The 12,018-nt window shown below is 38.9% G+C and overlaps 1 protein-coding gene across 2 annotated transcripts in view; it reads right to left on the bottom strand.

The window, feature by feature from the left end:
* The window catches only part of PLCB1 (phospholipase C beta 1), a 684,403-nt gene that overhangs the window by 444,923 nt on the left and 227,462 nt on the right, over positions 1-12,018 (bottom strand). For both annotated transcript variants that reach the window (XM_088789261.1, XM_088789262.1), the window contains exon 3: positions 2,615-2,683. In XM_088789261.1, coding sequence (XP_088645387.1) covers positions 2,615-2,683 — 69 coding nt within the window. The remainder of the gene's footprint in view (positions 1-2,614; positions 2,684-12,018) is intronic.

Here is a 12,018-nt window from a genome sequence, read left to right as displayed (position 1 = left end):
TTAGAAACGAGACCGGTGAGAGGAAGAGGTGATGTTTTTTGAGCAGCTGAATGAGATATTACCAGAACTAAGCACATCCATTGAAATTTTCAATACATTGCCATCATTTTAAAATAAATTTTGTTTTTATTTATCCAGTTGAGCTGGGCTTTTCTTTTACAACTTAAAGACTTTTAAACTGGTATGATTATCAGCTTCTTTCTTGCCTATCAATCCACAAAGGCCCTTCCAGCCAAGCCCCTCGTCCAATCTCTCTTTATAACATAAACTTTTACAAATTAAGTAAGCAAAATGAAAACCAACTTCCTACAAATCTGACATGCAATTTTCAGTAATAACAAATACAAAAATAACAATGATAATACCGACAATTGTGGCTTATATTTCTTGAGTGTTTATCATATAGCAGCGATAAGTTAAGGCGCCGGTGCTCAAATTTTGCTGCCAATTTACTTTTCAAAACCCCGATGTCCATGCCACACTTACAGCAATTAGGTTCTTGAGGCAGCAGATGCCAGTAGGCAACAGGCATCAGCATTTTTTCTAAAGCTCTCCAGGTGATTCTACAAGCAGTTAAATTTGAGAAGTCCTCTGCTGAAGGTGTGCTGATGAATTATTTCATTAAATCCTTACAGCAATGCTATGACATACTCCATCATCTTCATCACCATCATCATCATTAGTAGCAGTAATAGTAGTAGCAGCAGCAATAGTAATAGCATCACCACTTAGCCAATAAGGAAGAAATCGGAGTCTCAGGAAGGTCACACAGATATTATGCAACAGAACTTAGCTTTGAAAATATTAAAGTCGATTGAGGTTCTTGAACACCAACAAAGAATGGGAAGGGGAAAAGGCCAAGAATATAGAGAATCCACCAACAAAGCGATCTTTGGTGGAAAAAAACAGTGAAAGCCAGAGTATTCTAAGTGTACTTGTATACGTGTGTCTTCAGGAGAATCTAATAGTGGTTAGATTTAGGATATAATAGTGGTTTACTAGCTGAGCACAGTCCAGACCCCAGTTCTCTTTATTTATCATCATTCCATAGACGTTTATCAAACCGCATCCATAAATGGGACACTTAACTGATAAGCGGGCAGTGTCATGCAATAAAAAGACAGATTCAAGCCTGAAACAAACTCTCTCTGTGGCAGAGGAATTGACTGTACCTCACGATGCCTGGGGATGAAGGGAGGACTAATACCGTGTGGGCAAATGTCTTTAACAAATATTGATAATGCAATTTCAAGTTAGGCCAATAAACTTATGTTAAAAGGAAAACTTTATTACCGTGTCATCAATATAGTTCCTGGAACTAACAGGCTTACATGACACTTGGCTCAAATGTTGTTGGGAGAAGAAAAATAAAATATTTGTTCCTACACTGAAAACTGTAAACAATGTTGAATCATCAGCAAAACATTAGTAACGATAGCCTGATAAGAAATTGAAAAACTGAACTATTGAAATTTCATTATATTCCTAAGAGGAGAATGTAAATAATCGACCGTTTTCACATGAAAGGCGTATAGGAACCTTCATGAAAATAATTTTGATTTTTCTTTCTTTTTCTTTCCAACATTCTCCCATAAGTCATGTTAACCCCTTCAGCAAAAAAAGCAGTATTGGCGTGTTTGCTCTACGGCAAAACTTTCCAACAACGACTACACTTTCTGTATCTGAAGAACCATAATTCCAGATGACATTTTCTTTCTTCCTCCATCTCCACAGCGACAGATCATCTTTGATGTCAAAGAAAGTATTTTGACTTTTAAAGAGTAAAACAAAAGTTGCAGGTAGATACTCAAATGCAAAATTGCTACTTTTGTATCAATGATGGAAAGAGGCAAGAACTGAAGGACACCTGTTCTTCTCTATTTGTCAATATTCTCTCTGCTAGAAAGGAAGAACTTAAAGTACTAAAACTTAAATACAATAAAGAGCAGTTTCCCACATCCTGCTACTATACCCTACCAGAAAATCTAAGTTAAAAAATATATGTATATCCTTTATGGAACATTTTTAGACAAGCTTCAAAAAATAAACTGCAAACACTGCTTTGAATATTTCTTCAGCAAGTTTTTCAAACCAAAATGAACGGACAGTATACCCCAATGATCCCAAAGTCTGATGGTCTTCACTAATAACATGCCTTACATCCTTTTGTAAGAAGTCTTACTCCCTTTTGGCTTCATGAATGGAATGATTTCAACTGCAAAGCATTTCAACTATAGAGCCTTGTTTATTACATCCAAAGGGTTGATACATGTATGCTTATGAGACTCCAGGAATTTTTAAGTAATTTCAAGCACATTTTAACTATTTAGAATTACCCAGTAACTTTGGCATTGTTTTTTTTTTTTCCAAACAAAAATAAAATTAGAAGGCTTAAAGCAAGCCCCATTTCAACTGCCTATATATTTGCTCATCGTTTCAGTCTTTTAACAACAGTGGAAGTGTTCAGGGCATACTGGCTTCTGGAAGGACTGGTGGTTTTGTGTTTTACAACATCTAAAACAGAGAAACTATAATGAGGGTAATTAATTGATGCCATGACAGAGATAAATAATCAAGGTAGCATCTGGTGCAAACACAATGCTCTACTTCCTACCTTGGGAGCTTTGGCGTGTTTCCCACATCTGGCATCCTTGACCAGGCTGAGATCTAACAGCTCCGTCTCCTGGAAGGCAAAAATATGAAATCGTTACGCATCCACATGGATCTCTTTTCTTTGCTTTATATCATTGACATCACTTAAAAATAAAGTAGTATTATCTTGAGACCTGCCTGATGATTTCTCTGCAGTTGAGATATTTTTCATCTTACATCACTGATTAATTGAATTGGAGTGGAAACAAAACCATAGTAAACTGCTCACTGCTCAGTTTAATATATAGTCTCCTATGTTTTGTAAGTACCGTATAATGTGTGTGGTTTGGGTTTCCTGGCTATCCTACCAGCCATTCCTAAGTCATGATGAATCAGGCCTTCCTGTTCCCCTGCTGAAAAATAATCCTGAGAATCACTGCAGGTGAAAGCAAGGCTATGTGAGTTCGGGTGGGGGGTGAGAGAGAAGGGGTGGGAGGTGATGCTCCTGTCAGTTCACAGAATACCCAGCTCACCTGGCCAAGGTAAAGAGATGGATCTCTCTCCCCTACCCACCCCTACCCAAGCCTTCCGCATACATACCTTCTGCCCTGATCTTTTCATTTATTCATTATTCTTTTTTGAACCTAGAATATGCAAGTTTCTCTAGGGTACAAGACATAAAATATGACTACTTCTCTGGATGGACTTGTCATCAGATAGAAGACTAAGAAATGTAAATGTGTAAGACCAGAGAAAGAGTGTTAATGCCAAATTTTAAGTTAACTGCTATGGAAATCACCAACAGTGAAAAGAGAGTTTTGTCCCTAGAGTCTCAGAGAAAACTCCACGGAGGAATCACTGAGCATGGAGAAGAGAAGTGGAGAGGGAGGGGCTCATCCCAGTTGGAGGGAACAACATAAACAAACATTCAGAAAAGAAAGGACCAGAGGTTTGGGTGGAACCTTGAGGTATTCACGGCTATTAGATGCTTAGAGAAGGAGAACATTACAGGAGAAGGAGGTAGAGAGACGGAGGAGAATGGAGAGGCATCCAGGAGTACCAACAGCACAAGAGAAGCCATAATGGTAGTACTGCAACTTTCAGTATTCCATTGCTGGGGCACACAATATAGGAGGAAAAGTCATGGGAGATGACACCAGAAAGGGAAATAGGTGAAAGGATGGAAACCCTGCAAGTCCAGTGAAGGACACTGAGCCATGAGGTTTGTGGCACACATCACAGAGTTATACAGTGGGCTCTATCACCAGCCAGATGGGACTGTGGGGCAATGAGCAGAATCATCTTAAGGGGACTTCAATTATCCAACCTATGTTTTCTAGATAATGTGCCAGGGAATGAAGGCATCTAGTCGCCTTCTTCCAGCGGGAAGCACTGCATCATAATTCAGCCACTCATAGACTCTCTGGACAGGAGTGGCTGTAACTTCTCATAGGCCCCAACGTCCCCAAGTACCAGCAGCAGGGGTTCCCATACAAGTTCATACAACTGCCACCAATTTCAAATGTTTGGTGCAACATGGTCTGATTATTTTTCTGTGCCTAAGGTGGATCTCATGATTGCAGTACAATAACGGTCAACTAGGATATGATGTCCCTCCACTGGGATGCAAACCCACACGGTAGGTCCAACAGAACTCCCAGCCCCAGCACACCTCTTGGTGGACTGAAGGGCGGACAGGAAATAGTGCCTTCTCTTCTATCGCTCACCTTGCCCTTGTAAGTTTGCTTTTCCCCATTTTAGCAGATTCCTGAGCCCATTCCCTATTGTGTATGACTCTGTGGAAATCCTCCCAAACATTGGGGTGTGACAGGCAGCAACCAGCAAGGACCTTGCAGGACATAGGAACTGGTGCCATGGTTCCCCTAAGGCCCCACCATCTACAATGTTGAAGGTCACCTTAGGAGTGTTAGAAAAGAACAGTATCAACGGCAGCCTCCATGCTTCCCTTAGGCAAACACAGAATAAAGTCCTCAGCCACAAGGAGGTGGAGCATCTGGCCCAGGTTTCTTCACCTCCACAGCAACGACAACCAAAACATTTGTTGGAATAGGAGAAACAGTAAGAGAATGAGGCTTGAAGAAGCTTAATCTAGAAGACCACACCTGAGAAGAAATTTGAAAGAGGAGAGACCAAATGAAGGCAACAGGATTAGGAAGAAAGATGAGAGATAACACAGAGGTAGAATGGATGAAAGGAAAGAGAGAAGTCAGAAACAATTCTAGGATTTCCATCTGCCTCACTGGGACTCAGAAGTCTGGGCAAAATGACAGTGCATTAAGGAGATGCAGGTTTTAGGGGTTCACCAAGTGGAAAGGCCACTTGAGCATTGATTCACTTGAGCATTATTGATGCAATATGTCATCTACAGACTAGGTACTAAGCAATGACACCAAAAAATACAAAGTCATATTTCTGCTTTGAGCCGTACATGCACAAGACCTAGTATATTTTAAATGAGACATCTCAAAGTGAGCTGCAGATGTGGGCTACAAAGGGTTATGGAATCTTTTCAGCCAATCCATAAAAATTAGAAGGAGTTTGCCAGCTTTATAATTCTGTGCTGGGGGTGGGAGTGTCCAGGGAGAGGAGAAAGCAGGTGCAAATGCACAGAGGCAGGAACTGTGTGCACAAATCTACAAGTCACTCAGGATCTACAGCACAGGTACATGGAGTTAGCACAATCACTCCTGGACTTAGCTGTTATGGGCCTGTCCACTTTACATTCATAAAATGCTGACATTTATATTTGATGCAATTTTCATAGATGTTGCATGATGTTTTACACATATGCAGAACAAAAGTCACGCACACATACACAATACATTTACTTAATTTTATAGCAACATTTTCTATTCAAGGAAATTCCTCCCAGTTGAATAAACAATAGACTTAAACTTGTTTGTTTATACATACAAAGCCCAAATTGAGTTCACACAGAACTAGATCTTAGCAGGTAATATTATATAGACTTTTATACTACAGATAATGAACACTGTTTTCTAGTTTCAGCTCAAGTGGAAATGTTCATTCCCCAATTCACAGAGGGGTAGTTAACACCAGTTGCCCGAGGGATTCATTTCGATACCACAGCGGCTAAGAAATTCTCACCAGCGCATAAAATTGTGTGTGCAGGAAAACCACCGCAGGGCACTATCAACGCGGGTAATGGGCATGGGAAAGACCCAAGTGGAAAATCTGTCCATGGACTCATTCGACTAGAAAGTGATGATTAAAATAGTGTCTCTCACTTCTATTAACATGCAATAGCCACCCCTCTTGAGTTTAACTACATCCTAATCTCTCCGCCACTAAAAAGAAAATGAGGGACCCAATGCACAGGACCACAAAATGTCATTTGTGTCATTAAAACTTTTTCTAGGTTAATTTTCTTGTGCTAATAGTTTTAACAGCTCACTCTCATTATTAGAAAGCAGTGAAATGGTTCCTTCCTTAATTCATTTAAGAGTTACTGTTTTCCAGCTATAACAGAGGGAAGTCACATGATGTTTTAAGGGAGAACCTGGGTCTGATTGGGCTCTAAAATTCACTCGTCAGGTATTCGACCAATCATTGTACCACCCTGAGTATCAATTCTTACAATCTATACAAGGAGTGTGATAATACTTTCTATACCACTGGCTTTCAAATCTTAGCCTGCATTACAGTCACCTGGAAAACTTGTTACAACACAGACTGGCTAGGCACCATCCAAGTTTCTGTCTCAGTGGGATGGGAACAGGCCTGAGAATCTGCGTCTCTAATAAGCTCTCAGGTGATGTTGATGCTGTGGGTCCATGGACCACTGTTTGACAAGTGGTAACATATACTCATTCACAGGGTTGTCATTGTAAGGCCTCTTAGGTGAACCTGACTGATAAAACTATACATTACTTATGTGTTACAGTATGTCGTATAAAGACTCTGTAACTGTCAAGTCTTTATATACGGAACTGTGAAATAAAAACATTAAACCTACTAAGTGCAAAAGTATGCCTAATGGGAAACAATCTAGGCTTAAATTTCATTTAACTGAAGAAAAACTATTGAATGACAAATGCCATCAACTCTTATTCTAATAAATGTAAATGTCTCTCATTATTCAGAACTTTCAGCAATCATTGAAACCGTTTTATGTTTGCTGAAAATGCCATATACCTTTTGTGTTCATAACAGCTTTAGAAAAGTGAAAGAAGGAAATTTTGGGCTCTCTCTCATCTCTCAGCTCACCCAACAATGGAAAGGGTAGGGGGTGCCCAAAGGATGTGGGCCACCTAGACCAGTAAAAGAACAATGAACTAACGTACCCCCTTTATTTCAAAGGCACACAATGGCTCCCTTAGGAGATCGCACTCCTAGGACCCCCACTTCATCCATTGAAGTGTTGACAGATGTGACTTTTCCCTTTGTCAGTCAGTATAGATAACAGTGACTTAACATTAATCAAGAATTTATTTTTGATATTTTGAATGAGTGATGAGAGAACTGAGATATGCAAGCTAAAGAAAGACTAAATTGTCTCTGATGTTTACTATTCAGCAGAAAGATTTCAATCCATCAGCCACAAGCACACTGTGAGGTAGATGAGCCATGAAATGCACTGCAAACTCAGGAAAGAAGACAATTTAAAACTCAAGTCTTTTCCAGAATACCAATTTCTGTGCTCTGTCACTAAATTCCATTAGTCACCCAGTATAATAACGTGCTTCAAGTCTACATAATATATAATCAGAGCAGCAATTACAGTCATAAACATTTCACAAGGAAGATATTAATGGCTGGATGTGTGGGGTGCTTATGTATACCTCCACGTGTGGTATATTCATCAAGTTGTTCAACCTCCATTTACCAAAAGTAGAAGACATTAATACGTTTTATTGGCTGCCAAACCTCCCTAAAATGCCCAATGTTGGGGAAAAAAGAAAAAGCTATCTTAGAGTCCTTTAAATAAAGGGTTTTAAATTAAAGAGAAGCAGATGAAATAGACTCAACTCTTTGTTGCTTAACTTTATTCCACTTCTGAGGGAGTGAAAAATCTGTGCAGTGTACTTTTCAAAAAATAAACCCTGCACTCTCTCTCACCTGGTCTCTTGTTTCCTTTGTTCCTTTGCCTTGATTTTTGTCTTTCCCCCACAGTCTGCAAGGGACCCTCAGTGTAGAAAACACCAACGGAAATGAGAGGCACAAGTCATCAACACCAACCACAGTAGAGAAAAGGGGAAGGTGAGACATCTGGATTTCTTCTTTAAACAAACCTGGGTTCAATATATTGTGAATTTCATACAACAAGGAGGCCGAAAACTTAAGTTGTGCCCTAGAACTGTCATTTGGACTCTGCATTATCAAGCCAGTTACCATGACGTCTGTGCCTCCTATGCTCGTCTGTCAAATAGGGAAGCCAGCAACACCTTCCTCATTGGGCTGATTTTAAATCAACTGAGGTATTCAACTACGATCTCCACATAGCAAGCAGGAAGAGCTGCTTACAGATAAAGTCTTAGGCTTGTGATATTTCCCACTCCGTGTAACAGGGGAAAGATCCTAGTAGAAAAGCGCAAATGGATAGGTAAAGAATCCAACCAACTGAATATGGCACAGGTGATGGGCTATCATTCCCATGATTATATTACCTTATATGGCAAATGTGAAGGGATTTTGCAGGTGTAACTAAAGCATTCAAGCAGAGGACTTAAATTTAACCTCAGGAGAGATGAGCCTTTCAAAAGAGGATCGAGAAACGAGAGACTTGAGCAGCAGAGATGCTAGAGAGACTTGAGCAGCAGAGATGCTAGCTTGCGGCGATGTTGTGTATTGCCTATGAAAAGAGCTAAGGGCCTCAGTCCTGCAATGAGAAAGAACTGCACGTGGCAACAACCTGAAAGAACTTGGAAGAGGAGCTCCAGGTCCAGATGAGAAAGCAATTCTGCAGACACCTTTAATGAAGCCTTGTGAGATTCTAAACAGGTGAGACCCTGACCCATTCAAACTGTGAGATAATAAATGTCCATTGTTTTAAGCCACTACATTTGTGGTAACTTGTTGTACAGCGATAGATAACCAATACACTACCCCCGTTGTTTCCAAGTGCTAATGCATTTAATTAAAAAGGAACGTGAATGAATTCACTTATCTTGGCACGCTAATCCATCATAAAAATGACTGCAATGTTGTCATCTTTTTTGAAAATGTCCAACATGAAACAATTGTTATAATTGAATCATAGACTTTTAGAGCTGGAATATATTTCAGATGAGGAAACCGAATCCCAGAGAAAATACATCAATTACCCAAGATCACTGAGACTGAGTACAAGATAGAAAAATAATCCTTAAATTTCACCCTAAATCTATTTTTTCCCTAAAAAAAATATTTTTCAGTATTGACAAAATAGCAGGAGTATTAATACAAATGGGGAAAAAAAGAACAGTTATGTCTTTGTTCATATATAAGAAAAGCTCTACCAATAAATAGAATGTAACACTAGTTTTAAAAGACTACACAAGGCAATGTGAAATATATTGGCAAATATATAGTTAATTTTTTCTTTGTAGATAATCAGAAAGATAGTTCAGCCTCTGGATATGCAACAGCTAAATTTTCTCCTTCTTATTTCCTTCTCCAGATCCCTGAAAAACTTTTATATATTCATCTAAGAATAAAAGTGGCTTATGTTGAAAGTTAATGCAGCTAAACATAAAATTATATCCATAGCACCAAAGCTTTATTAAGACATAAAGTTAATAAAACGTAATTGCAATGGCATTTATGTTTATAATCTGGTGCTTATATAACCTGATGCATCTATGACTGTGGAGGGAAAGCACCACACAAGCGTCCACGTTTATGGAGCATATCATATCTGGAAAAGTCTTGCAAGTTTTTAAAATGATGAATGAAAGACAGGTGGAATTTAAAGTGACAGTAACTGGCTTTATTTTAACTTTATTTGGTTAACATAAAAAACTGAGAAAAAAGTCTCCATAATCACAAGGAAAATCTATTTATATTCTAAAGAGGATTAATATCAAGAGTATATTGGATGTTTATGACCCATATGTTTTATTTTCCTAGCTCTTATTTATTAACAAACATCTCATAGAAGGATTCACTGCATTTTTATAGATGAATAACAGTATTGCATTAGTTAAGGATTCAGTTTTTCTTTCTTTTTAGTAAATTGTAACTATGATGATGAAGATTGCATTGTCACAGTTTTCTATTATCTATTATGCCTGTACTCTGCAAAACTCCTCATTCCAAGCTAATCAGATTAACTAGAAACAGTATCCATCATTTTGCAAATAGTTCCCCAAATGCTAAAAACTATCTTTGTAAACATTCGGTGAGCATAGAACCTGATCTCCATAAAAAGTCCCTTGAAAAGAAAGATGGAAATGATACAGATTCATCAGGCAAACAAGCTGTTTCCACTTGAAAAGACCAGATGATTTAAACTTAGCCAGATTTTCTCTTTAAATCATCTAAAATATTGTTTCTGGTCTATAACAATTTTACTATGGCTGAACAGCCAGCCAAGCTTTGATATTTGATGGTCCAAGCTGCTTCTAGTGCCTTAATCTTAATGTAATATTTGAGCATATCATTTATCTGCGTACGTGACAAATTCTTTCATTTCTCTAGACCAGTGTTTCTCAAAGTGTGGTGCCTGGACCAACAGCAGTGACAGCCACAACAACATGTTGGAACATGTGAAAAATGCCAGTTCTCAGGTCCTATCCTAGACTTACTGAATCAGAACCTCTGGGGTATGGGCCAGCAATCCATTTTAATTAAGCGGGGAGTGATTCTGATGCAATCAGCAGTCTGAGAACCTGTGTCCTAGATATTAAATGGAGACAACCGCTACCCATGGAGAAGGCTAATTCACCAGGGCTACAATTTGTTGTGGGACATTCTGTAAGACATTAGAGAAGCTGCCTCGATCCACTTAAGAAATATCTGCATCAGCGTCGCCACAGCAATGAGAGAACTGATAATGCGACTGTTTGAGAAAAGTCTTCAGACAACTGTGCTTGTCAGTAGCATCACTTTCACAATGGACTGAAACAGCGATTTCGACATGGGGCTCTAGAGGACAGAAACAGTCATGGAGCAGTTCTAAAGATTCAAATGTTCTGTCTCAACCCTGTGCACGAGACATCTGGGCTAGCAATTGACGTATTTCCTTTGCTTTCTAATCACATAAGCCTGACATGCCTGGTAACTTCCAAACTTTCCAAGGTGTACAAAAATGTCATTTATCCTTGCCTTCCCTAATAGCTACTTTGTAATATTTATCCATATAGTCTCATGTTTTTCTTTCAATTATTTACTCCAACATATGTCACAAATTTTTCTCCCCGAAAGTTTGCATTTTATCCTCCCAAGTCACTCTCTGGGTTCTAGCAAACACAGGATGCTTTTCAAAAGACTTAATAAATTTTTACTGCTTCATCAAGGACATCCTAAGGGTGTTTTTTTTTAAACCTGTGATTCATGCAAATGAAACAACACACTCTTGAAGAACCAATAAATCAAAGCAGAAATCAAAAGGGAAATTAGAAAATATCTTGAGAAAAACAAAAAAACAATACACCAGAACTTACGGGATGCAGTAAAAGCAGCCACCCCAGAATTTTGATGACATTTTAATCTTACATGAAATCCTGAATATGCAAGGAATTAATCTATCTTCCACAATAAGCCATTTTAAGTTGAGAAGTGTGCAAGAATGTCTTGTTTTTTTCTTTTTTCTTTTTCTAAGAAGACTTTCTTCTTAAGATCACTTTTTGGTTTTTTGGCAACACGATAGGAATCCAATTGTACTTTTCCCAATGCTAATTAGTAGGAATAAGGACTAGCTCTGTCTATAGGGAGTATTGTACTTAATGAATTTTCCTGAGAGGAACATTCACTGAGTCAATCAACAAATCATCCCCAATGTCCTGCCTATGTGCTATGAATTCACCAGTAGTAAACTCCTTTGCATTCAACTGTTAAGCAACCTTAATACAAAATGCAACTACACAAAATGAGGCTAGTGTTTATATTAAGAACTATAAATGATTGCAAATGTTTGCTAAATCCAGAGCCATTTTCCAGTTACTCAGGAAATTTTCATAAAGCTCCTGTTGGAAACTCTCCTGATGCCTGGATACCTGCTGGTTCCCTTTACTGTCTACACAGCCATCACCAGTAGACACTTGCTTCTCTCCTAACAATTGACCTTGTGGCCTTGGGCTACCTTTCGCCTCCTGCAGCTACTTCACCCAGGTAGATGCACAGAGAGCAGGAAAAGCCTAGGAGGTTATGTCCCTTCAGAGAGCTTACAGCTGATGACTAACAGCTACAAGACCATGAAAGCTCAGTAACCTTGCCCTGGGGCTGAACAAACTCCAGGCTGAGGCT

The sequence above is a fragment of the Rhinolophus sinicus genome, chromosome 13 (genome assembly GCF_057876585.1).
Source record: "Rhinolophus sinicus isolate RSI-liver-muscle chromosome 13, RSI-T2T, whole genome shotgun sequence".
Taxonomy (NCBI): Eukaryota; Metazoa; Chordata; class Mammalia; order Chiroptera; family Rhinolophidae; genus Rhinolophus; species Rhinolophus sinicus.
The sequence above is the reverse complement of the archived record's forward strand: the minus strand, read 5'-3'. Positions and strand labels throughout refer to the sequence as shown.